The sequence below is a fragment of the Staurois parvus genome, unplaced genomic scaffold (genome assembly GCF_062004578.1).
Source record: "Staurois parvus isolate SC_StPar_1 unplaced genomic scaffold, SC_StPar_1.0 ptg001475l, whole genome shotgun sequence".
NCBI classification, from domain to species: Eukaryota; Metazoa; Chordata; class Amphibia; order Anura; family Ranidae; genus Staurois; species Staurois parvus.
In genome coordinates, this window is record NW_028319271.1 from 251461 (window position 1) to 275401 (window position 23941).

General features: G+C 43.0%; 1 protein-coding gene across 5 annotated transcripts in view; it reads right to left on the reverse strand.

The window, feature by feature from the left end:
* Positions 1–23941, reverse strand: part of STRBP (spermatid perinuclear RNA binding protein) — a 230064-nt gene that overhangs the window by 67292 nt on the left and 138831 nt on the right. For 4 of the 5 annotated variants that reach the window (XM_089662431.1, XM_089662435.1, XM_089662430.1 and 1 more), the window contains exons 7-10: positions 16305–16399; positions 15543–15638; positions 13862–13973; positions 11198–11295 (exon numbers count right to left, since the gene is read on the reverse strand). In XM_089662431.1, coding sequence (XP_089518557.1) covers positions 11198–11295; positions 13862–13973; positions 15543–15638; positions 16305–16399 — 401 coding nt within the window. The remainder of the gene's footprint in view (positions 1–11197; positions 11296–13861; positions 13974–15542; positions 15639–16304; positions 16400–23941) is intronic. The other variant, XM_089662433.1, reaches the window with a different exon arrangement.

Genomic DNA, 23941 nt, shown 5'->3' on the forward strand with positions numbered 1-23941 from the left:
CAGTCCTGTGTCATGCCAAAAGTAAAAGATCCTGAGACCATGTGTGGGGTTGCTTCTCAGCCAAGGGAGCGGGCTCATTCACAATCCTGTCTAAGAACACAGCCATGAATAAAGAAAGGTAAAAAAACATCCTCCGAGAGCAACTTCTCCCAACCATCCAAGAACAGTTTGGTGAGGAACAATGCCTTTTCCAACATGATGGAGCACCTTGCCATAAGGCAAAAGTGATAACTAAGTGGCTGAGGGAAAATAAACATCAAAATGTTGGGTCCATGGCCAGGAAACTCCCCAGACCTTAATTCGATTGAGAACTTGTGGTCGATCCTCAAGAGACGGGTGAACAAAAAATCCCCCACAAATTCCAAGCATTGTTTATGCAAGAATGGGCTGCCATCAGTCGGGATGTGGCCCAGAAGTTGACTGACAGCACGCCCGGGGCGAATTGCAGAGATCTTGAAAAAGACGGGCCAACACGGCAAATATTGACACGGTCACGTAACTGTCAATAAAAGTCTGACACTTGTGGAATGCTTGTAATTATACTTCAGTATACCATAGTAACATCAGACAAAAAGCTGGAAAAACACTGAAGCAGCAGACTTTGTGCAAATTAATATTTGTGTCATTGTCAAAACCTTTGGCCGGGGCTGTAGAGACATATATTGCCCTTCAGATTGTAGACAAATCGCCCGGCCAGAATACTTCCGGTAATCGCTGCTGTTCTGGATAGAATCCAAGATGGCAGTTGAAAGAAATGATGTAACCGAGTCAAATATCTGGGTCATCGATTCCCAGAATGAAAGCACACGCGTTCCCCATGTGAGCATGCACTATGCCCTTTTTCGGCTCGTCCACGTGACCACAGGAACCCAAAGATATGATAGATGCTAGATCGTGTGTACAATGGCAAAAATAATCAACACCAGGGCATATTTTTTTGTAAAACAACTCTGAAACAGAGTATAAACCAACCTCTCTCAACCTCAGAAGAACCCTTAAATTAATTTTCACATTGGGGAACCCTTACTAAAACCAACCTATTGGAAGTCAGGGGTAACATGCCCCTTAAATCTATGCCAATAGAAAGAATGCAACCCTTCCAGTGGTCTCCAGAACACTACCTTATACAGAGATAAAAAGGTCTTTGGGCTCATGCTGATGGATCTGCCATGTGACATTGGCCCAGAGCTATACAGGCACCATCAGGTGGCAGGTCAGTAGGCCACAGCTCATGGTATCCCTAAAAACCTCTGGAGGAACCCTGGTTGAGAATGGTTGTTCAAAACCAGTGGTCCCCGCACTGCGGCCCTTTACTCGCCTTTATATGCCTCTTGAGGAACTAAACCTCACATTGATATGGGGTATTGTTCTTCCTATTGACACCAATGATGAAGAACCATTCTTTCTACTGACACCAACAGTGGGGCATAATTCCCCTTACTGACACCAATGGTAGGGCTCTATTCCTTCCTCTTGACACCAACAATGGAGCTTAATTCTTCAAACTGATAAAACTGTTGAAACACTATTCCTCCCACTGACAATAGAGATGAGGCACATTTCCTCCCACTGACACCAATGATGGAGCACTTTTCCTGCCATTGACTCCAGTGATGGGGCAATATTCCTTCTATACATATCAATGATGGGGCACTATTATTCCCATTGAAACTATACCTCCCCACTGATACCAGTGATGGGGCACTATTCTTTCCACTGACACCAATGATGGGGCACTATTCCTCCCACTGATACCAATGATGGGGCACTATTCCTCCCACTGATTCCAAAGATGTGGCACTATTCCTTCCCACTGACACCAATGATGGGGCACTATTCCTCCCATTGATACCAATAATGAGGCATTATTCCTCCCACTGACACCAGTGAAGGGGCACTATACCTGCCACTGACACCAGTGAAGGGGAACTATACCTGCCACTGACACCAGTGAAGGGGAACTATACCTGCCACTGACACCAGTGAAGGGGAACTATACCTGCCACTGACACCAGTGAAGGGGAACTATACTTGCCACTGACACCAGTGAAGGGGCACTATTCCTCCCGCTGACACCAGTGAAGGGGCACTATTCCTCCCACTGACACCAGTGAAGGGGCACTATTCCTCCCACTGACACCAGTGAAGGGGCACTATTCCTGTCACTGACAGCAGTGGTGGGGAAATACCTTCTACAAATACCAATGATGGGGCACTATTATTCCCATTGACACCAATGATGGGACACTATTCCTCCCACTGATACCAATGACAGGGCACTATTCCTCCCACTGACACCAATGATGGGGCACTATTCCTTCCAATGATACCAATGATGGGGCACTATTCCTTCCACTAATACCAGTGAGGGGCACTACTTCTTCCACTGACACCAATGACGGGGCACTATTCCTTCCACTGACACCAATGAGGGGCACTATTCCTTCCACTGACACCAATGAGGAGCACTATTCCTTCCACTGACACCAATGAGGGGCACTATTCCTTCCACTGACACCAATGAAAGGCACTTTTCCTTCCACCGATACCAGTGAGGGGCACTATTATTCCCACTGACACCAGTGATGGGGCACTATTATTCCCACTGACACCAGTGATGGGGCACTATTATTCCTACTAATACCAATGATGGGGCACTATTATCCCCATTGACAACAATGATGGGACACTATACCTCCTTACTAATATCATTGATGGGGCACTATTTATTTAAATGACACCAATGATGGGGCACTATTCCTCTCACTGATGCCAATAACGGGACTCTGTTCCTCCTCCGATACCAATGATGGGGCACTATTCCTCCCACTGACACCAATGATGGGGCACTATTCCTCCCACTGATGCCAATAATGCGGCACTATTCCTCCCACTAATATCAATGATGGGGCACTATTCCTCCCACTGATACCAATGATGGGGCACTATTCCTCCCACTGACACCAATGATGGGACACTATTCCTCCTACTAATACCAATGAGGGGGCACTATTCCTCCCACTGACACCAATGATGGGACACTATTCCTCCCACTGACACCAATGATGGGGCACTATTCCTCCCACTGACACCAATGATGGGACACTATTCCTCCTACTGATACCAATGATGGGGCACTATTCCTCCCACTAATACCAAAGATGGGGCACTATTCCTCCCACTGACACCAATGATGGGGCACTATTCCTCCCACTGACACCAATGATGGGGCACTATTCCTCCCACTGACACCAATGATGGGGCACTATTCCTCCTACTGACACCAATGATGGGGCACTATTCCTCCCACTGACACCAAGGATGGGGCAACTATTCATTCTCCTACTGACCACGGCCATTATGTATTTTTTACTCACACCAACCACCAACCATGAGGCATTTGTATGCTCCCACTGGATGCAATCTGCCCTTACAAAGTATAAAGGGCAGCAAACTGGAGACCCTTGGGTTGGATAAATCATTTTATTAGGATAATGACTATGCACTGCCATCAATAGCTGTAGAGATTTATTTTAAACGAACAAAGGCGAACGAACCCTTTGATCATAATGTACTGCTCTTGTGGTGATAGAAAAAAACCTGTACTGAGGTCCGGCTTGTATCCATCTGATATATACGGTACTAGAGAGAGATTGTGTGTGAGCCATGAATGCTGCCGAGCACACAATACCTCCTAATAAAACAGCACATTCCTCAGTGAATTGGTTTGGCTGCTGCTGACAGCTGCAGAATAGAGGATTCTTCCCATCGCATCCTTAATGTGTTATGAAAAGCATTATAAAGAAGCAATGAACTAAAAGAGTATAAAAAAAACTCAAAAAAAAAAAGAGGCCGTCACAACACTTTGTTTTCATATCAGGATTTAAAGGTCACAGGACCAGACTACGCGTTTCAAGGCGGTGTGGTAACCTTTATTCCCATTGACACCAATGATGGGGCACTATTCCTCCTCACTGATACCAATGATGGGGCACTATTCCTCCCACTGATACCAATGATGGGACACTATTCCTCCTCACTGATACCAATGATGGGGCACTATTCCTCCTCACTGATACCAATGATGGGGCACTATTCCTCCCACTGACACCAATGATGGGGCACTATTCCTCCCACTGACACCAATGATGGGACACTATTCCTCCTCACTGATACCAATGATGGGGCACTATTCCTCCTCACTGATACCAATGATGGGGCACTATTCCTCCCACTGATACCAATGATGGGGCACTATTCCTCCCACTGATACCAATGATGGGGCACTATTCCTCCCACTGACACCAATGATGGGACACTATTCCTCCCACTGATACCAATGATAGGGCACTATTCCTCCTCACTGATACCAATGATGGGGCACTATTCCTCCTCACTGATACCAATGATGGGGCACTATTCCTCCCACTGACACCAATGATGGGGCACTATTCCTCCCACTGACACCAATGATGGGGCACTATTCCTCCTCACTGACACCAATGATGGGGCACTATTCCTCCTCACTGATACCAATGATGGGGCACTATTCCTCCCACTGATACCAATGATGGGGCACTATTCCTCCCACTGACACCAATGATGGGGCACTATTCCTCCCACCGACACCAATGATGGGGCACTATTCCTCCCACTGATACCAATGATAGGGCACTATTCCTCCTCACTGATACCAATGATGGGGCACTATTCCTCCTCACTGATACCAATGATGGGGCACTATTCCTCCCACTGACACCAATGATGGGGCACTATTCCTCCCACTGACACCAATGATGGGACACTATTCCTCCCACTGACACCAATGATGGGACACTATTCCTCCCACTGATACCAATGATAGGGCACTATTCCTCCTCACTGATACCAATGATGGGGCACTATTCCTCCTCACTGATACCAATGATGGGGCACTATTCCTCCCACTGACACCAATGATGGGGCACTATTCCTCCCACTGATACCAATGATGGGGCACTATTCCTCCCACTGATACCAATGATGGGGCACTATTCCTCCCACTGATACCAATGATGGGGCACTATTCCTCCCACTGATACCAATGATGGGGCACTATTCCTTCTCACTGATACCAATGATGGGGCACTATTCCTCCCACTGACACCAATGATGGGGCACTATTCCTCCCACTGACACCAATGATGGGGCACTATTCCTCCCACTGACACCAATGATGGAGCACTATTTCTCCCACTGATACCAATGATGGGGCACTATTTCTTTCAATGACACCAATGATGGGGCACTATTCCTCCCACTGATACTAATGATGGGACACTATTCCTCCCAGTGATACCAATGATGGGGCACTATTTCTTTCAATGACACCAATGATGGGGCACTATTCCTCCCACTGATACCAATGATGGGGCACTATTTCTTTCAATGACACCAATGATGGGGCATGGTGTAAGTCAAGGCATGGAAGACAAACTGTCAACAGTCTGAAAGCGTGGCAACCATTATTCCCATTGACACCAATGATGGGACACTATACCTCCTCACTGATACCAGTGATGGGGCATGATTTCTTTCAATGACACCAATGGCATCCCATCAGGATCCAAAATCACTACCCCTCAATCACACGCAATAGAGGATGTGGGAGCTGACTACGACTTCCTGAGGAATCACAGCTGGTTCCTGATGGGGTGGTATTGAGGAAGTGGTCCTGCGGCCTCCTGGGATGTGTGATGTATCCCTGGAGGCTGTGGGATGGAGTATGGGTGTAGAACAACAGAAGAGGGTGCTTCTACAGTTGCAAGAAAAAGTATGTGAACCCCTTGGGATTACGTGGAGTTTTGCAGTAGATGTTGCCATGGTTTAATTGCACATAACATGTAAACATTCACAGTGCAGGGAGGAAAAAGTATGAGAGGCCCTAGCTTAATGACTTCTCCCAGAGCTAATTGGAGCCAGGAGTGAGCCAACCTTGACTCCAATCAGTGTGATGATATTGGATGTGTTGCTGACAGCTGTCCTGCCCTTAAACACACACCTGTTTTGGGTTTACTGGTTTCAAGAAGCACTGTCTGATGTGAACCATGCCTCACAGAAAAGAGCTCTCAGAAGACCTACGATCAAGAATTGTTGACTTGCATGAAGCTGGAAAGGGTTACAAAAGTATCTCCAAAAGCCTTGATGTTCATGTGTCCACGGTAAGACAGACTGTGTACAAATGGAGAACGTTTAGCACTGTTGCTACTCTCCCTAGGCGTGGTCATCCTGTAAAAAATGACTGCAAGAGCACAGCGCAGAATGCTGCATGAGGTAAAGAAGAATCCCAGAGTGTCAGCTAAAGACCTACAGAAATCTCTGGCACATGCTAAAATTTTTGTTGACACATCTACAATAAGGAAAACATTAAACAAGAATGGAGTACATGGGAGGACACCACGGAGGAAGCCATTGCTGTCCATAAAGAATATTGCAGCACGTTTGAAGTTTGCAAAAGAGCACCTGGATGTTCCACAGCACTACTGGCAAAATATACTGTGGACAGATGAAACCAAGATTGAGTTGTTTGGGAAGAACACACAACACTATGTGTGGAGAAAAAAAGGCACAGCACACCAACATCAAAACCTCATCCCCACTGTGAAACATGGCGGAGGGAGTATCATGGTTTGAGGCTGCTTTGCTGCCTCAGGGCCTGGACGGATTGTTGTCATTGATGGGAAAATGAATTCCAGAGTTTATCAAGACATTTTGCAGGAAAACATACGACCATCTGTCCGCCAACTGAAGCTCCGCAGAGGATGGGTGATGCAACAGGACAATGACCCAAAGCATACAAGTAATTCAACAAAACAATGGCTGCAACAGCACAGAATACGCCTTCTGGAGTGGCCCAGTCAGAGTCCTGACGTCAACCCGAATGAAATGCTGTGGCATGACCTTAAGAGAGCGATTCACACCAGACATCCCAAGAATATTGCTACACTGAAACAGTTTTGTGAAGAGGAGTGGGCCAAAATGACTCCAGATCGTTGTGCAGGTCTGATCTGCAACTACAGGAAACGTTTGGTTGAGGTTATTGCTGCCAAAGGAGGGTCAACCAGTTATTAAGTCCAAAGGTTCACATACTTTTTCCTCCCTGCACTGTGAATGTTTACATGTTATGTGCAATTAAACCATGGAAACATCTAATGTTTGTGTAGTATTATGTTCAGCAGACTGTGTTCTTCTATTGTTGTGACTTAGATGACGTTCAGAGCACATTTTATGCCCAATTCATGCAAAACTCCACGTAATCCCAAGGGGTTCACATACTTTTTCTTGCAACTGTAAGTGCAGCAGAAAAGTAATGGATTAATAAAAGAGTAAATATGCGCTCATAGGAGTATGAGGAATAAAACACAGGACATGTATCCCAAAGGCCGACATCTGAGGTCCCAGGCAGGGTGGAAGAACATCCGGCTAAGTAGAAAACTGAACCGCCGTGGAGAGTGCAAGTCAAGTGTGATCAATCTGTGGCCCTCCAGCTGTTGCGGAACTACAAGTCCCATCATGCCTCTGCCTTTGAGAGTCATGCTTGTAACGGTTAGCCTTGCAATGCTTCATGGGACTTGTAATTCTGCAAAACCTGGAGGGCTACAGGTTGAGCACCCATAGTGTAAGTCAAGGCATGGAAGATGAACTGTCAACAGTTTGACAGTGTGACAACCATTATTCCCATTGACACCAATAATGGGACACTATACCTCCTCAATGACACCAATGATGGGGCACTATTCCTCCCACTGATACCAATGATGGGGCACTATTTCTTTCAATGACACAATGATGGGGCATGGTGTAAGTCAAGGCATGGAAGACGAACTGTCAACAGTTTGACAGCGTGGCAACCATTATTCCCATTGACACCAATGATGGGACATTATACCTCCTCACTGATATCAGTGATGGGGCACTATTCCTCCAACTGACACCAATGCTGGGGCACTCTTCCTCCCACTGATACCAGTGATGGGGCACGATTTCTTTCAATGACACCAATGATGGGGCACTATTTCTTTCAATGACACCAATGATGGTGCACTATTTCTTTCATTGACACCAATGGCAACCTCCGCAGTGATGTCACACTTCGGAGGCGTGTGTGTGTGTGGGGGGCATGACTACGCGTTTCAAGGCGGTCATGTTTCTTTCTTAAGCCTGCCTATCCATGCATCCATCTCCCCTTTAGGCAAACAGTTGCCGAAAATGGTAAACACCCCTCCAGCAGCCAAAAAGGAAAGGATCCAAAATCACTGCCCCTCAAATACACGCAATAGAGGAGACAGAGTTCGTATAATCTATGAGAACTGGCGGGCAGCTGGGAACATCGGGTGGACAGATAAACATATAGCACACGGTTGTCAAACTGGCGGCCCTCAAGCTGTTGCCAAACTATGTCCCATGAGGCATTGCAACATTGACAGTTACAAGCGTGACTCCCAAAGGCAGAGGCATGATGGGACTTGCAGTTTCGCAAAAGCTGAAGGGCCACCAGTTTGACAACCCTGGTCTAGCACATAAAAGATTATGTAAAGGCATTACTCATGGGAGGCATGGGTGTGCCTAAACGCACAACATTCTCGCCTAGGTGAGAATTAAGGAAGTAGGAGCAGGTACCTGTCAAAAAAAGTCTGATGTGTTAGGCATGGGGGAGGGGGATTGAATAACCGGCACTTACACTTTTGAGTGAAGATCTGCTTTAAATGAACATTTTTGTGCCAAAAGTTCAGCTTTGTACAGTGACCACTGGTGACTATATTTCAGAAGTTTTCAGGAGCCACGACAAGGTTCCCAGCCTATAACAGATGCTGCCCTCTTGTTGTATCTCAAAAACATTGACCCTACCCATATGGAAGAAAAATATATTCTTCCCAAATATAATGACATATATTTTAAATACTACAATTTTGGCAGTATTCAATATATACACACACACACATACTGCATGTTAAAATGCATGTTGCGTTTTTATTACAATATATCAGAAAAATATTTATAAAAATACATTTCAAATATACTTGAAGAATATATTTAAAAAAATATATTTTTAAAGTATATTAGAAATGTATTTTTTAAAATATTTTTCATATATTTTGTAATAAAAACGCATTTCAACATGCAGTGTGTGTGTATATATACACACACATATATATATATATACATACATATACACACACATACATACACATACATATACACACACATACATACAGTGGGGTAAAAAAGTATTTAGTCACCACCAATTGTGCAAGTTCTCCCACTTACAAAGATGAGAGAGGCCTGTAATTGGCATCATAGGTAGACCTCAACTATGAGAGACAAAATGAGAAAAAAAAATCCAGACAATCACATTGGCTGATCTGGAAAGAATTTATTTGCAAATTATGGTGGAAAAAAGTATTTGGTCAATATGAAAAGTTCATGTCAATACTTTGTTATATATCCTTTGTTGGCAATGACAGAGGTCAGACGTTTCCTGGAAGTCTTCACAAGGTTGGCACACACTGTTGCTGGTATGTTGGCCCATCCTCCATGCAGATCTCCTCTAGAGCAGTGATGTTTTGGGGCTGTCCCTGGGCAACACGGACTTTCAACTCCCTCCAAAGGTTTTCTATGGGGTTGAGATCTGGAGAGTGGCAAGGCCACTCCAGGACCTTGAAATGCTTCTTATGAAGCCACTCCTTCGTTGCCCGGGCGGTATGTTTGGGATCATTGTCATGTTGGAAGACCCAGCCACGTTTCATCTTCAATGCCCTTGCTGATGGAAGGAGGTTTGCACTCAAAATCTCACGATACATGGCCCCATTCATTCTGTCCTGTACATGGATCAGTCGTCCTGGTTTGCGGAGAAACAGCCCCAAAGCATGATGTTGCCACCCCCATGCTTCACAGTAGGTATGGTGTTCTTTGGATGCAACTCCGCATTCTCTCTCTTCCAAACACGACGAGTTGTGTTTCTACCAAACAGTTCTATTTTGGTTTCATCTGACCATATGACATTCTCCCAATCCTCTTCTGGATCATCCAAATGCTCTCTAGCAAACTTCAGACGGCCCCGGACATGTACTGGTTTAAGCAGGGGGACACGTCTGGCACTGCAGGATCTGAGTCCCTGGCGGCGTAGTGTGTTACTGATGGTAGCTTTTGTTACGTTGGTCCCAGCTCTCTGCAGGTCATTCACTAGGTCCCCCCGTGTGGTCCTGGGATTTTTGCTCACCATTCTTGTGATCATTTTGACCCCACGGGGTGAGATCTTGCGTGGAGCCCCAGATCGAGGGAGATTATCAGTGGTCTTGTATGTCTTCCATTTTCTAATTATTGCTCCCACAGTTGATTTGTTCACACCAAGCTGCTTGCCTATTGCAGATTCAGTCTTCCCAGCCTGGTGCAGGTCTACAATTTTGTTTCTGGTGTCCTTCGACAGCTCATTGGTCTTCACCATAGTGGAGTTTGGAGTGTGACTGTTTGAGGTTGTGGACAGGTGTCTTTTATACTGATAAGTTCAAACAGGTGCCATTGATACAGGTAATGAGTGCAGGACAGAGGAGCCTCTTAAAGAAGAAGGTACAGGTCTGTGAGAGCCAGAAATCTTGCTTGTTTGTAGGTGACCAAATACTTATTTTCCACCATAATTTGCAAATAAATTCTTTCCAAATCAGCCAATGTGATTGTCTGGATTTGTTTTCTCATTTTGTCTCTCATAGTTGAGGTCTACCTATGATGCCAATTACAGGCCTCTCTCATCTTTTTAAGTGGGAGAACTTGCACAATTGGTGGTGACTAAATACTTTTTTGCCCCACACACATATATATATATATATACACACACACTGCATGTTGAAATGTGTTTTTATTACAAAATATATGGAAAATAGTTTCATATATTTTGGAATAAAAAAGCATTTCAACATGCAGTATGTGTGTGTGTGTGTATATATATATATATGTGTATATATGTATGTGTGTGTATACATATATATATATATATATATGGAATATGGCCAACATTGTAGTATTTCAAATATATGTCATTATATTTGGGAAGAATATTTTTCAAATATATTTTCTTCCATGTGGGTAAGTCCTTTTGAAAAGATGATATTCAGGGTAAGATCTATGGGGTTGGTACATGTATGAGGTTTACACGTGGACTTACCTGTGCACTTTGCGTGATCTCTTCTCTTTCTTTCACGGCCATGTAAGCCAGGGCATCTGTAGGTTCCCTCTCACATGGGTCGTGCAGGCCTGGCCCTCCTAGAAACACAGATTATTTATACGGGTTGAACTCAGATTGGTTCATACAAAGATGTTGACTGAAAATCCATCAAACTCAGTGAAAATAAAGGGAAGGTACACTGGCTGTGACCACAAACATTATTCGTACATTTCCCCCTCAAAAGGAGCACAGTGGCAAGGCTAGGGACCTTTCTGTATTCGTATCACTAAATAAACTTTACAGCAAGCCCTTACTGGCCCCATAGTTGCAACCACTGTGGAGTAATTCATACTCTAAAGATGGAAGCAGAATTTTTTCAGTTTCAGTTTCTCTTTATAGCTGAGCTCTTCAGTGCTGACAGGGTGTTAGCAACCTTCCAGCTTGCAAAAGTCTAATGTAAAACACAGGAAAAAGGGGACAGCAGAGTGCTGACACCCCCCACGATTTCACTGCTTCTATTGTGCATTTTCAGAATGAATTGCTCCACATTAGCTATAGCTATAGAGGTCAGTGAGGACTTATTTTAAAGCTAAAAAAGCTGGAGCACCGTCACCAGGACATATGACCCGTCACCAGGACACGAAGAGCAGAGTGCTGACACCCCTCTCCAACATTTCACTGCTTCTCTAGTGCATTTTCAGGATGAATTGCTCCACATTGGCTACAACTATAGAGGTCAGTGAGGACTTATTTTAAAGCTAAAAAAACTGGAGCAACGTCCCCAGGACGTGACCCGCTTTGGCTTAGCCCCGCCCCATGCTTAGGTGAAAAAAAAAAAAAAAAGGCTGGTGGTGTGCCCTATCATTTAGACCTGGGAGCCTATCTGGGTTTACACCCAGTTTTATAAAAGCTGCAGAATGGGTGTACATGTACAGTTTTGGGGGATTTATGGTTCAGCGCCTTGGAGTTTTGGGGGATTTATGGTTAAAACACCTTGGCGTGTTTTTGGGATTTACAGTTCAGCGTCTTGGTGTTTTGGGGGATTTATGGTTAAAACACCTTGGCGTATTGGGGGATTTATGGTTCAGCGCCTTGGTGTTTCCAGGGATTTATGGCTAAATACCTTGGGAGTTTTGGGGGATTTATGGTTCAGCGTTTTGGAGAATTTATGGTTCAGCGTCTTTGTGTTTTGGGGGATTTATGGTTAAATATCTTGGCGTTTTGGGGGATTTATGGTTCAGCATCTTGGAGTTTTGGGGGATTTATGGTTCAGCGCCTTGGAGTTTTGGGGGATTTATGGTTAAATACCTTGGAGTTTTAGGGGATTTATGGTTCAGCGTTTTGGGGGATTTATGGTTCAGCATCTTGGAGTTTTGGGGCATTTATGGTTCTGCGCATTGGAGTTTTGGGGGATTTATGGATAAACACCTTGGAGTTTTGGAGGATTATGGTTCAGCGCCTTGGAGTTTGGGGAGTTTTATGGTTCAGCGTCTTGGAGTTTTGGAGGATTTATGGTTCGGAGTTTTGGGGGATTTATGGTTCAGCATCTTGGAGTTTTGGGGGATTTATGGTTAAACCCCTTGGTATTTTGGGGGATTTATGGTCAAACACCTTGGAGTTATGTGGAATTTATGATTCAGCGTCTTGTTGTTTTGGGGGATTTATAGTTAAAACACCTTGGCGTTTTGGGGATTTATGGTTCAGCACCTTGGTGTTTTGGGGGATTTATGGTTAAACACCTTGGTGTTTTGGGGGATTTATGGTTAAACACCTTGGTGTTTTGGGGGATTTATGGTTAAACACCTTGAAGTTTTGGGGGATTTATGGTTCAGCGTCTGGAGTTTTGGGGGATTTATGATTCAGTGTTTTGGGGGTTTATGGTTCAGCGTCTTGTTGTTTTGGGGGATTTATGGTTAAAACACCTTGGAGTTTTGGGGGATTTATGGTTCAGCGTCTTTGTGTTTTGGGGGATATGGTTAAATATCTTGGCGTTTTGGGGGATTTATAGTTCAGCATCTAGGCGTTTTGGGGGATTTATGGTTCAGCGTTTTTGGAGTTTTGGGGGATTTATGGTTCAGCGCATTAGAGTTTGGGAGGATTTATGGTTCAGCACCTTGGAGTTTTGGTGCATTCATGGAGTTTCGGGGGAATTATGGTTATGAGTCTTAGAGTTTTGGGGGGGTTTATTTGAGCGCCGTTGTTTATGGTTGAGCGTCCTGGAGTTTTGGGGCATTTATGGCTGAGCGTCTTGGTGTTCTGAGGTATTTATGGTTGAACGTCTTGGAAAGTTTGGGGGATTTATGGCTGAGCATCTTGGAATATTGGGGGACTTATGGCTGAATGCTAGATTTGACCTCAGATGGTAGTCCAGAAAATTTATGCTACATATTAGTTTGTTTCCTGTCCATCAAGTCATCTATCACGGGGGGGCAAACTGATATTTTGTGAGGCCTTTGGGTTTTAAGTTGAGAAGCGCCTCATGAGGGATTTCGCAATAACCATAAATCCCCCAAAAATCCAAGCCGCTGAACCAATTTTCTTCAAATTAGCCGCAGAACCAGTCAACCCCATCAAATGGCCACATTATTTCATTGCACTTGATACCATCCCCCCCCCCACTATCTCTCGGTTGAATTCCGGTGCTTTCAATTCCAACAGTCTTACCAGGTAGAATGATGCCCGACGCCAGGCACTCCATAACTCTCCGTAACGCTTCTCCAGCACCCAACGGCCTATTACAAGTTCCTATTGCTTTTTCAGATATGAGTTCTAGCGGCTGAGAGAAACGAGAGTCAGAAGGTGTGTCTACTTAAAAGGCCCCCAATAAATGAATTAAATAAACAAAACATCGGTTACAACAAAAACAATGCAAAAGAAAAAGGATTTTTCTAGCGGCTGAGAGAAGCGAGAGTCAGAAGGTGAGTCTACTTAAAAGGCCCCCAATAAAAAAAGAAGGTGCGTCTACTCAAAAGGCCCCCAATAAATAAAGAGGGTGAGTCTACTCAAAAGGCCCCCAATAAATAAAGAGGGTGAGTCTACTTAAAAGGCCAATAAACAAAACATCGGTAGTTACAACAAAAACAATGCAAAGGAAAAAGGATTTTTCTAGCGGCTGAGAGAAACAAGAGTCAGAAGGTGAGTCTACTCAAAAGGCCCCCAAGAGGGTGAGTCTACTTAAAAGGCCCCCAATAAAGGTGGTGAGTCTATTTAAAAGGCCCCCAATAAAGGTGGTGAGTCTACTTAAAAGGCCCCCAATAAAGGTTGTGAGTATACTCAAAAGGCCCCCAAGAGGGTGAGTCTACTTAAAAGGCCCCCAATAAAGGTGGTGAGTCTACTCAAAAGGCCCCCAAGAGGGTGAGTCTACTTAAAAGGCCCCCCAATAAAGAAGGTGAGTCTACTTAAAAGGCCTCCAATAAATAAAATAGGTGAGTCTACTTAAAAGGCTCCCAATAAATAAATAAAACATCGGTAGTTACAACAAAAACAATGCAAAGGAAAAAGGATTTTTCTAGCGGCTGAGAGAAACGAGAGTCAGAAGGCGAGTCTACTTAAAAGGCCCCCAATAAATAAATAGGGCGAGTCTACTTAAAAGGCCCCTAATAAATAAAGAGGGTGAGTCTACTTAAAAGTCCCCCAATAAATAAAGAGGGTGAGTCTACTTAAAAGGCCCCCAATAAATAAAGAGGGTGAGTCTACTTAAAAGACCCCCAATAAATAAATAAACAAACAAAACATTGGCAGTTACAACCAAAACAATGCAAAGGAAAAGGGATTTTTCTAGTGGTTGAGAAAAACGAGAGTCAGAAAGTGAGTCTACTTAAAAAGCCCCCAATAAATAAAGAGGGTGAGTCTACTTAAAAGGCCCCCAATAAATAAATAAACAAACAAAACATTGGTAGTTACAGCCAAAACAATGCAAAGGAAAAAGGATTTTTCTAGTGGTTGAGAAAAACGAGAGTCAGAAGGTGAGTCTACTTAAAAGGCCCCCAATAAATAAAGAGGGTGAGTCTACTTAAAAGGCCCCCAATAAATAAACAAACAAAACATTGGTAGTTACAACCAAAACAATGCAAAGGAAAAAGGATTTTTCTAGTGGTTGAGAAAAACGAGAGTCAGAAGGTGAGTCTACTTAAAAGGCCCCCAATAAATAAAGAGGGTGAGTCTACTTAAAAGGCCCCCAATAAATAAATAAACAAAACATCAGTAGTTATAACAAAGCAATGCAAAGGAAAAAAGAAATCTTATAATTCAGCCAACAACTGTCATAAAAATACCTCTGCTATTATCTGAGCATTTTTTAGGACCCAACACCATGCAAGGACGTCCCACCACAATCCACACTCACCCATCCTTTGAGCCGTGTCCAGGTAGGAACTCTGTTGCACAAATCTCGAAGAATACGCAGCACAATTACACAAGATTTTAGTCCGTTCGCTCTCGCCTGGAATAGACAAAATGGTTCCAATCCCGCTTCTGTGTTCTCTCTCTTTCCCCCAAAACCTACAGAGGCCTCAGACAGATTCTTTACAAATTACGATTACTGAGTAGTAGATTAAAGTTCATGCAAAGAATGACGGCACATCCGTGTTTAGAAAGGTCAGGTTTTAAAACTGAAAAGCTTCACGTAAAAAGATTGCTTTTGTAGCCTCATGATAATGATATACCAGCTAACACCGCTACACCTAAGAAAAAAAAAAATATCTAGACAGCATCAGTGCCACCTGTAGGCAGGAGGCCAACATAGCAGGGGGGAAGGGGGTGGGGTGTCAAAAGCTTTCCACGTTAAAAGGTGAGCAATTCCGATTTGTTCATTGTGTTAAAGGCATACAGCTGAGAACCAATCATTAGCTGGCAAACGTCAAGCAATCTCCATCAGGGCCAAATAGATGGCACTGCTGCTAGGTAAAAAAAAAAACGTGACTTTTTGAAAAAAGAAAAAAAAAAAAAAAAAGAAAAAAGCGAATGTAGAATTATAAAACTACTCAGGTTTATTACGACAGGTTACAAAGTGCATGAATAACATGAGATCAAAAGAAAATCAAATGAAAAAAACAAAAAAAAACCTCATAAGGCTACAATAACAATAAGGTAAGAACAAATAGCCAACCTGAAACCATTTGGCATGTCGCAGAGACGCCAAGGCGTTCAGGCATTGCTGCCTGTCCAATAAGTCCGGAGGATCTTTCATCGCAACATTTTCTACTGATAAGATGGGATATAAAAAAAAAAAAAAAAAAAAAGACAGATACAATTTGACCAAGGGGATTTCTGTCACAGGAAAGAGTATGGCAGCATCTGAACAAGCTAATAAGACTCCCAGAGAAAAAACTGAATGGTTTCACAAGAGTGCACGGCGGTTATATTCTCCAAAAGGCCATTCAAAAGTAGTATGTGCAACACAAAGCAAAAAAAAGGAGGCATTCACTTCCAAGTTTACAAATCAATAACAGCTATGTACCATCTGGGATCTTATTAAAAATGCACAACATATTTCAGGACGATAAAAATAGGCACATAGCGCTTCCTGGACCCTCCCTGAACCCATCGCCGTGTTCCTGTATCTCCCATCCGATCGTTAAATTGCATCCCCCCCCCACAAAGTAAGTCAGGATGCAAGATCGTTTGTGAATATCGTTCTGATTAAACAGTTGCAATCAAATAAAAATTGTAAACGAGGCTTGCGGTATCATTCTTGGATACCTTTGTGGCTGCAATTGTATCGATAGATCCAGAAAATGTTGTATTGTTGCTGTATTGTCTCCCTTTATATTGTAAAGCGCTGAGTAAACTGTTGGCGCCATAAATCCTGTATAATAATAATGTTGTATATAAATCCTGTATAATAATAATAATAATGTTGTATATAAATCCTGTATAATAATAATAATGTTGTATATAAATCCTGTATAATAATAATGTTGTATATAAATCCTGTATAATAATAATAATGTTGTATATAAATCCTGTATAATAATAATGTTGTATATAAATCCTGTATAATGATAATAATGTATATAAATCCTGTATAATAATAATAATGTATATAAATCCTGTATAGTAATAAATAATAATGTATATAAATCCTGTAATAAATAATAATGTATATAAATCCTGTATAATAAAATTAATAATAATAATGTATATAATTCCTGTATAATAATAATAATGTTATATATAAATCCGGTATAATAATAATGTTGTATATAAATCTTGTATAATAATAATAATGTTGTATATAAATCCTGTATAATAATAATAATAATGTTGTATATAAATCCTGTATAATAATAATAATAATGTTGTATATAAATCCTGTATAATAATAATAATGTTGTATATAAATCCTGTATAATAATAATAATAATAATGTATATAAATCCTGTATAATAATAATAATAATGTATATAAATCCTGTATAATAATAATAATGTTGTATATAAATTCTGTATAATAATAACGTTGTATATAAATCCTGTATAATAATAATAATAATGTATATAAATCCTGTATAATAATACATAATAATGTATATATACAGTTGTGTTCAAAATAATAGCAGTGTGTTGAAAAAAGTGAATAAAGCTGAAAATCCTTCTAATAGCTTTTATTTCCATCCACACAAATGCATTGGGAACACGACACATTCTATTCCAAATCACAACATGAAGAAAAATACATTAAATTTGTGCTGTTCCTCTAAAAAAAATTGCAGAAAAGTGAATATTAGACGGTTCAAAAACATAGCAGTGTTTGTATTCTTCTTTACAAACTCAAACATTCACTATATAAACTGAGAAATGTTTGAAGATTTTGCTTTCCTTTGAATGACTTCATGAATATTTGGTTGTAGTCGCACTGTTTCTGAGAACTGCTGTACATCTGTGTTGCATGGAGTCCCCCAACTTCTGGCCCCTGTGATCAGGTATTCCAGCCCAGGATGATTGGACCACATTCCACAGTTCTTGCCTCAGAAACGGCATTTTTGATGTCACCCCACAAGTTTTCTATTGGATTAAGATCCGGGGATTGGGCTGGCCACTCCATAACGTCCATCTTGTTGGTCTGGAACCAAGATGTTGTACGTTTACTGGTGTGTTTGGGGTCGTTGTCTTGTTGGAACTCCCATTTCAAAGGCTGATCCATGATCCCTGGTATGCGATAAATAGGCCCAACACCGTAGTATGAGAAACATCCCCATATCATGATGCTTGCACCACCATGCTTCACTGTCTTCACAGTGTACTGTGGCTTGAATTCAGTGTTTGGGGGTCGTCTGACAAACTGTCTCCGCCCACTAGACCCAAAAAGAACAATCTTACTTTCATCAGTCCACAAAATGTTGCGCCATTTCTCTTTAGGCCGGTCAATGTGCTCTTTGGCAGATTGTAACCTCTTCAGCACGTCTTTTTTCCAACAGTGGGACTTTGCGGGGACTTCTTGCAGATAGCTTGGCTTCACATCGGCGTCTTCTAATTGTAACAGTCCTCACAGGGAACGTCACACCTTCTTTCATCTTCCTGGAGCTGATTGTTGGCTGAGTCTGCCCCATTTTGGCTATTCTTCTATCCATTCCAATGGTAGCTTTTCGCTTTCTTCCACGTCTTTCAGGTTTTGGTTGCCATTTTAAAGCATTTGCGATCATTTTAGCTGAGCAGCCGATCATTTTCTGCACTTCTTTATATGTTTTCCTCTCTCCAATCAACTTTTTAATCAAGGTACGCTGTTCTTCTGAACAATGTCTGGAACCACCCATTTTCCTCATAATTTCAGAGAGAAATGCACTGTAACCAGCATGTACAACATTTGCTGCCTTCCTTCCTTGAATAAGGGCAATAATTGCCACCTGTTTTTCAAAGAATGAATGACCTCACTAATAGAACTCCACACTGCTATTATTTTGAACACGCCCCTTTCAATGAGTGATTCAATGACACAGAATCAGCAGCATGCATGTCATGACTGTTGGGTCTGTTGGATTTCTATGACTCTACTACACCTGCTAGGAAATTATTTGCCATGTAGAAATATCATTTCTACCAAACACAGTGATTGATCCGGTTAGTGATGTCTGACTGCTATTATTTTGAACACAACTGTAAATCCTATATAATAATAATAATAATAATAATGTATATCTGGATATTTTTCACCTACAGCAATGTTGGAATAAAAGCTATGAATCCAAACGGTAAAGAATACGGCCGAAAACATTTTTTGGATCTACCAATTCTTCATCTTTTGTGTATTTCATTGAAATGTTTTATCTATCACCATGTGAGCCGTCTTTATATCTAGAACACATTCAGCCTGGGTTAATCTGCATTCATTATCAGTTGCACGCAGCTCTGTTCACCTACGGGATCTTGTTTGGCACTGTTTAAGCCCGGGTTCACATATATGCGGCGCGGTACATTGCATGTGAGCACACCACATTCCTGTGCAAATCACATGCGATTTGTGTGCGGTGCGATCGGAGCCATTTTGTATGGCTCTACTCGCACCGCACCCAAAACGCGCAGGACCCTTTTTTGAGTCCACACTAGAAATCGGATCGCATGGGTATGGGGGGCAGTAGTAGTTGGTCAGTGCTGCCTCTCTCCACATGGGAAGACGGGATATGGTGTTGGTCGGTATCAGGTTCTCTCCGTGCGTGGAGGGGGGGGGGGTTGGAGGCCAGGGTATGGGGGGCAGTAGTAGCTGGTCGGTGCTGGCTCTCTCCACACAGGGAGACTGGATATGGTGTTGGTCGGTGTCAGGTTCTCTCCGTGTGTGGAGGGGGGGGTTGGTGGCCAGTGTATGTGGGGGCAGTAGTAGCTGGTCGGTGCTGGCTCTCTCCGCAAGGGGAGACAGGATATGGTGTTGGTCGGTGTCAAGTTCTCTCCACACGGGGAGATGGGATATGGTGTTGGTCGGTGTCAGGTTCTCTCCGTGCGTGGAGGGGGGGTTGGCGGCCAGTGTATGGGGGGGCAGTAGTAGCTGGTCGGTGCTGGCTCTCTCCGCAAGGGGAGACAGGATATGGTGTTGGTCGGTGTCAAGTTCTCTCCACACGGGGAGATGGGATATGGTGTTGGTCGGTGTCAGGTTCTCTCCGTGCGTGGAGGGGGGGTTGGCGGCCAGTGTATGAGGGGCACTAGTAGTTGGTTGGTGCTGGCTCTCTCCTCACGGGGAGACGGGATATGGTGTTGGTCGGTGTCAGGTTCTCTCCACACGAGGAGACGGGATATGGTGTTGCTTGGGGTCAGGTTATCTCCGCACGCAGGGGTTCGAGCGATTTTTGTGTTGCCTAGGGTAGCACAAAACCTACATACACCACTGGATGTGGCACATATATATAGTTTCTTTGTCAAACGTTTTATTGAAACGCTGAACAATATAAAAAGCCGATCGCCCGCGCAGGGGTGCCATGTAATAGACAACCGATGAGTAATTAAAGAGGCAATGATCAAACATTTGAAAAACATTATTAGCAGTATAGAGCCGCCCAGAGGCCAAAGCTCTAGCGTGGCTTTCATGGTTCAGGAACAATGCCCGAGTGATCAAACAGCATGTACTAGCAAAAAAAAAATTAATAGCGTTTCAGTTAACCGGAGGAAAGCGGTAGACAAGGATACAGAGAACGGAAAAGAGAAAAAAGAGAAGAGAAATGAATGATAGGAAAACAAGAAGAAGGAAAAAGAGAAGAGTAGGCCCGAAAAAACCCCGCAAAGCTAGAGTGTCCCCAAAACCCAATGGAGATAGACTGGGGAACTCATACATCCACCAAGGACGCCAGATCTTCAAGAATTTAGTATGGGTATCATCAACAATACTGGTCATTTTTTCACGTAACATCAGGGTGGTTTGAGTAGGCTTGACCTCACAGAAAGAGACAGAGGGTGATCTCCAAGCCTTGGCAATAACCCGTTTAGCGGCCATAAAGACGTAAGTGGCAAGCTTCTGCTGGAGTGCCAACAGGCCCGAAACCGGGCAGTGAAGTCATGCCACTTTCTGTTTTTTTTTATTGCTTCCTTGGGACACGGCTAAAACTTTGCCAATGTCCACAATGCGCATGAACCTTTCCTCCAGCAATTAAATTTCAAAACAGGCGATCAGTAGAACGCTCCTCATAGTGGAAGGTCTATTTGATGGGCCCAGATAGATTTCGCGAGGAATGCGTCTTTAGTGAAATTGTTTAATGAACATTACCTTTCCACAAAGCAAACGTAGACTGAAAGGTTTTGTACCAATTCATCAATTTTAGATGATATTTGTCTGTTTTTACTGAAGAACCGTCAAGTTCCTTAATCCCCAGCGCCGCTGAGGAACATCTGTAGATCTGCCTATTCTCCTTCATTATTCAAGCTCACAGGTTGATAGCTAAAACATCAAAATGAATTCCTGCCTCGTAAAAAATAACAAATGTTGAAAGAATCTTTCCATTAATATCGCACGGCTTAGAAAATCTGGGTGGATTCAGCCTACAATGTTTCACAAACAAAAAAAAGAAAAAAAAGAAAAAAAAAAAAAAAAAAGGTGTTTGGCGTGTTTCTTTTCTCTACATCTGTGTATAAATGTTCCTTCTTGCCCCAGATTCTTTTTATCAGAAGCGCTACAGCCTATTTTCCGTCCTGTCGAACTCCGCAGCAGATGTTTTCATTGCATTATGTCTTGCTGTACTATTGACGTCATAAAGCTGAAATTATATATCCTTTGTCTCTTTAAAGGATATCTGAAAAAAAAGTGTTTAAAGGTGCAGTCCCATAACACAGGCAATCAGTGCAGGAATAAGAACGCGTACGCTGCAGGTACACGCACGATATGGGCTTGTGTCAACGGCTATAGGTTGCGTCCGAAATGGCTTCTCTTCAGATACAAGTCTATGGGAATGTAAAAGCAGCCTGAAGCGAGTCAACTGGAACTCAAAGGCGCTTTCGATGAATTTGGAAGGATCTCTTGGTGTTTGCCAATCAACACAATTCCTAGGGCCACTTTAATTGTCCAAGAAAAGTGGCCCATTGCTTGGTCAATTAAAGCGGCCCATTGCTTGGTCAATTAAAGCAGTCCATTGCGGCCCTATGCTTGGATAATTAAAGCGCCCCCTTTGCTTGGACAACTAAAGCGGCCCTTTGCTTGGACAACTAAAGCGGCCCTTTGCTTGGACAACTAAAGCGGCCCTTTCCTTGGACAACTAAAGCGGCCCTTTGCTTGGACAACTAAAGCGGCCCTTTGCTTGGACAACTAAAGCGGCCCTTTGCTTGGACAACTAAAGCGGCCCTTTGCTTGGACAAATAAAGCGGCCCTTTGCTTGGACAAATAAAGCGGCCCTTTGCTTGGACAACTAAAGCGGCCCTTTGCTTGGACAACTAAAGCGGCCCTTTGCTTGGACAACTAAAGCGGCCCTTTGCTTGGACAACTAAAGCGGTCCATTGCTTGGACAATTAAAGAGGTCCATTGCTTGGACAATTAAAGAGGTCCATTGCTTGGACAATTAAAGTGGCCCTTTGCTTGGACAATTAAAGTGGCCCATTGCTTGGAAATGTTGGAGAACCCGGCTTTAAATAATCAATACAGAACATGTAAATTATTTTACACCTGAAAGCAACATTTTAGTGTTATTATGGCATTGTTGCATATTGTGAATAATCGGTCCTTTCTCTAAGGTAGATGAAAATATTACAGTTTCATGCAAAAAAAAAAAATTCATACAAAATATCTCTCGCATGTCTAGTGAGCTCTGTCTAATGGCCAAGCCTAAGGAAGGGCAAGCAAAAATCCATAATCTGCTATGGTGTCAAGACTGGTGATCTATACCAATAAATGCCAACCTGAAGACAAAGAAAGCTCGAAGAACCAAAGTAATTAAGTTACATTTCTAAAGAGAATATTTCTAATTCAGCTGTGAGCTAATGGCGGACATCGATTATTCCACTGGAACAATATTTTTGGAGAATACGGTATAGGAAGGGAGTTGCTACTTTTATCATGTGCAGGTTTGCCGTCCGGCCATACATGATATTCTGAACATAAACGATAGGCAACAAATTTGGAATCTGCTGCTCATAAACATTCATTGTTCGGAAGTTGGCAAACTTAGATATTTATTCTTCTGATCTAGGGGACGTAAACAGCCACAGCATTAACACCATAGAGTTTCTTGCCCTTTATATTGCCTTTGATGGTGCGCTTTGGCTTCAAGTAATGAACCCCTCAGCATTTCATCCATCATCTAATGTAAGGGGCTCCAAACATTCTAAACAAAGGGCCAGTTTACTATCCTTCAGACTTTAGGGAGGCCGGAAGTTGGTGTGAATGGGTGGACTAGTGCCCCATCATTGATATCAGTGGGAGGAATAGTGTCCCATCATTGGTGTCAGTGGTAGGAATAGTGCCCCATCATTGGTATCAGTGGGAGGAATAGTGCCCCATCATTGGTATCAGTGGGAGGAATAGTGCCCCATCATTGGTATCAGCGGGAGGAATAGTGCCCCATCATTGGGATCAGCGGGAGGAATAGTGCCCCATCATTGGTATCAGTGGGAGGAATAGTGTCCCATCATTGGTATCAGTGGGAGGAATAGTGCCCCATCATTGGTAATAGTGGGAGGAATAGTGCCCCATCATTGGGATCAGTGGGAGGAATAATGCCCCATCATTGGGATCAGTGGGAGGAATAGTGCCCCATCATTGGTATCAGTGGGAGGAATAGTGCCCCATCATTGGTGTCAGTGGGAGGAATAGTGCCCCATCATTGGTGTCAGTGGGAGG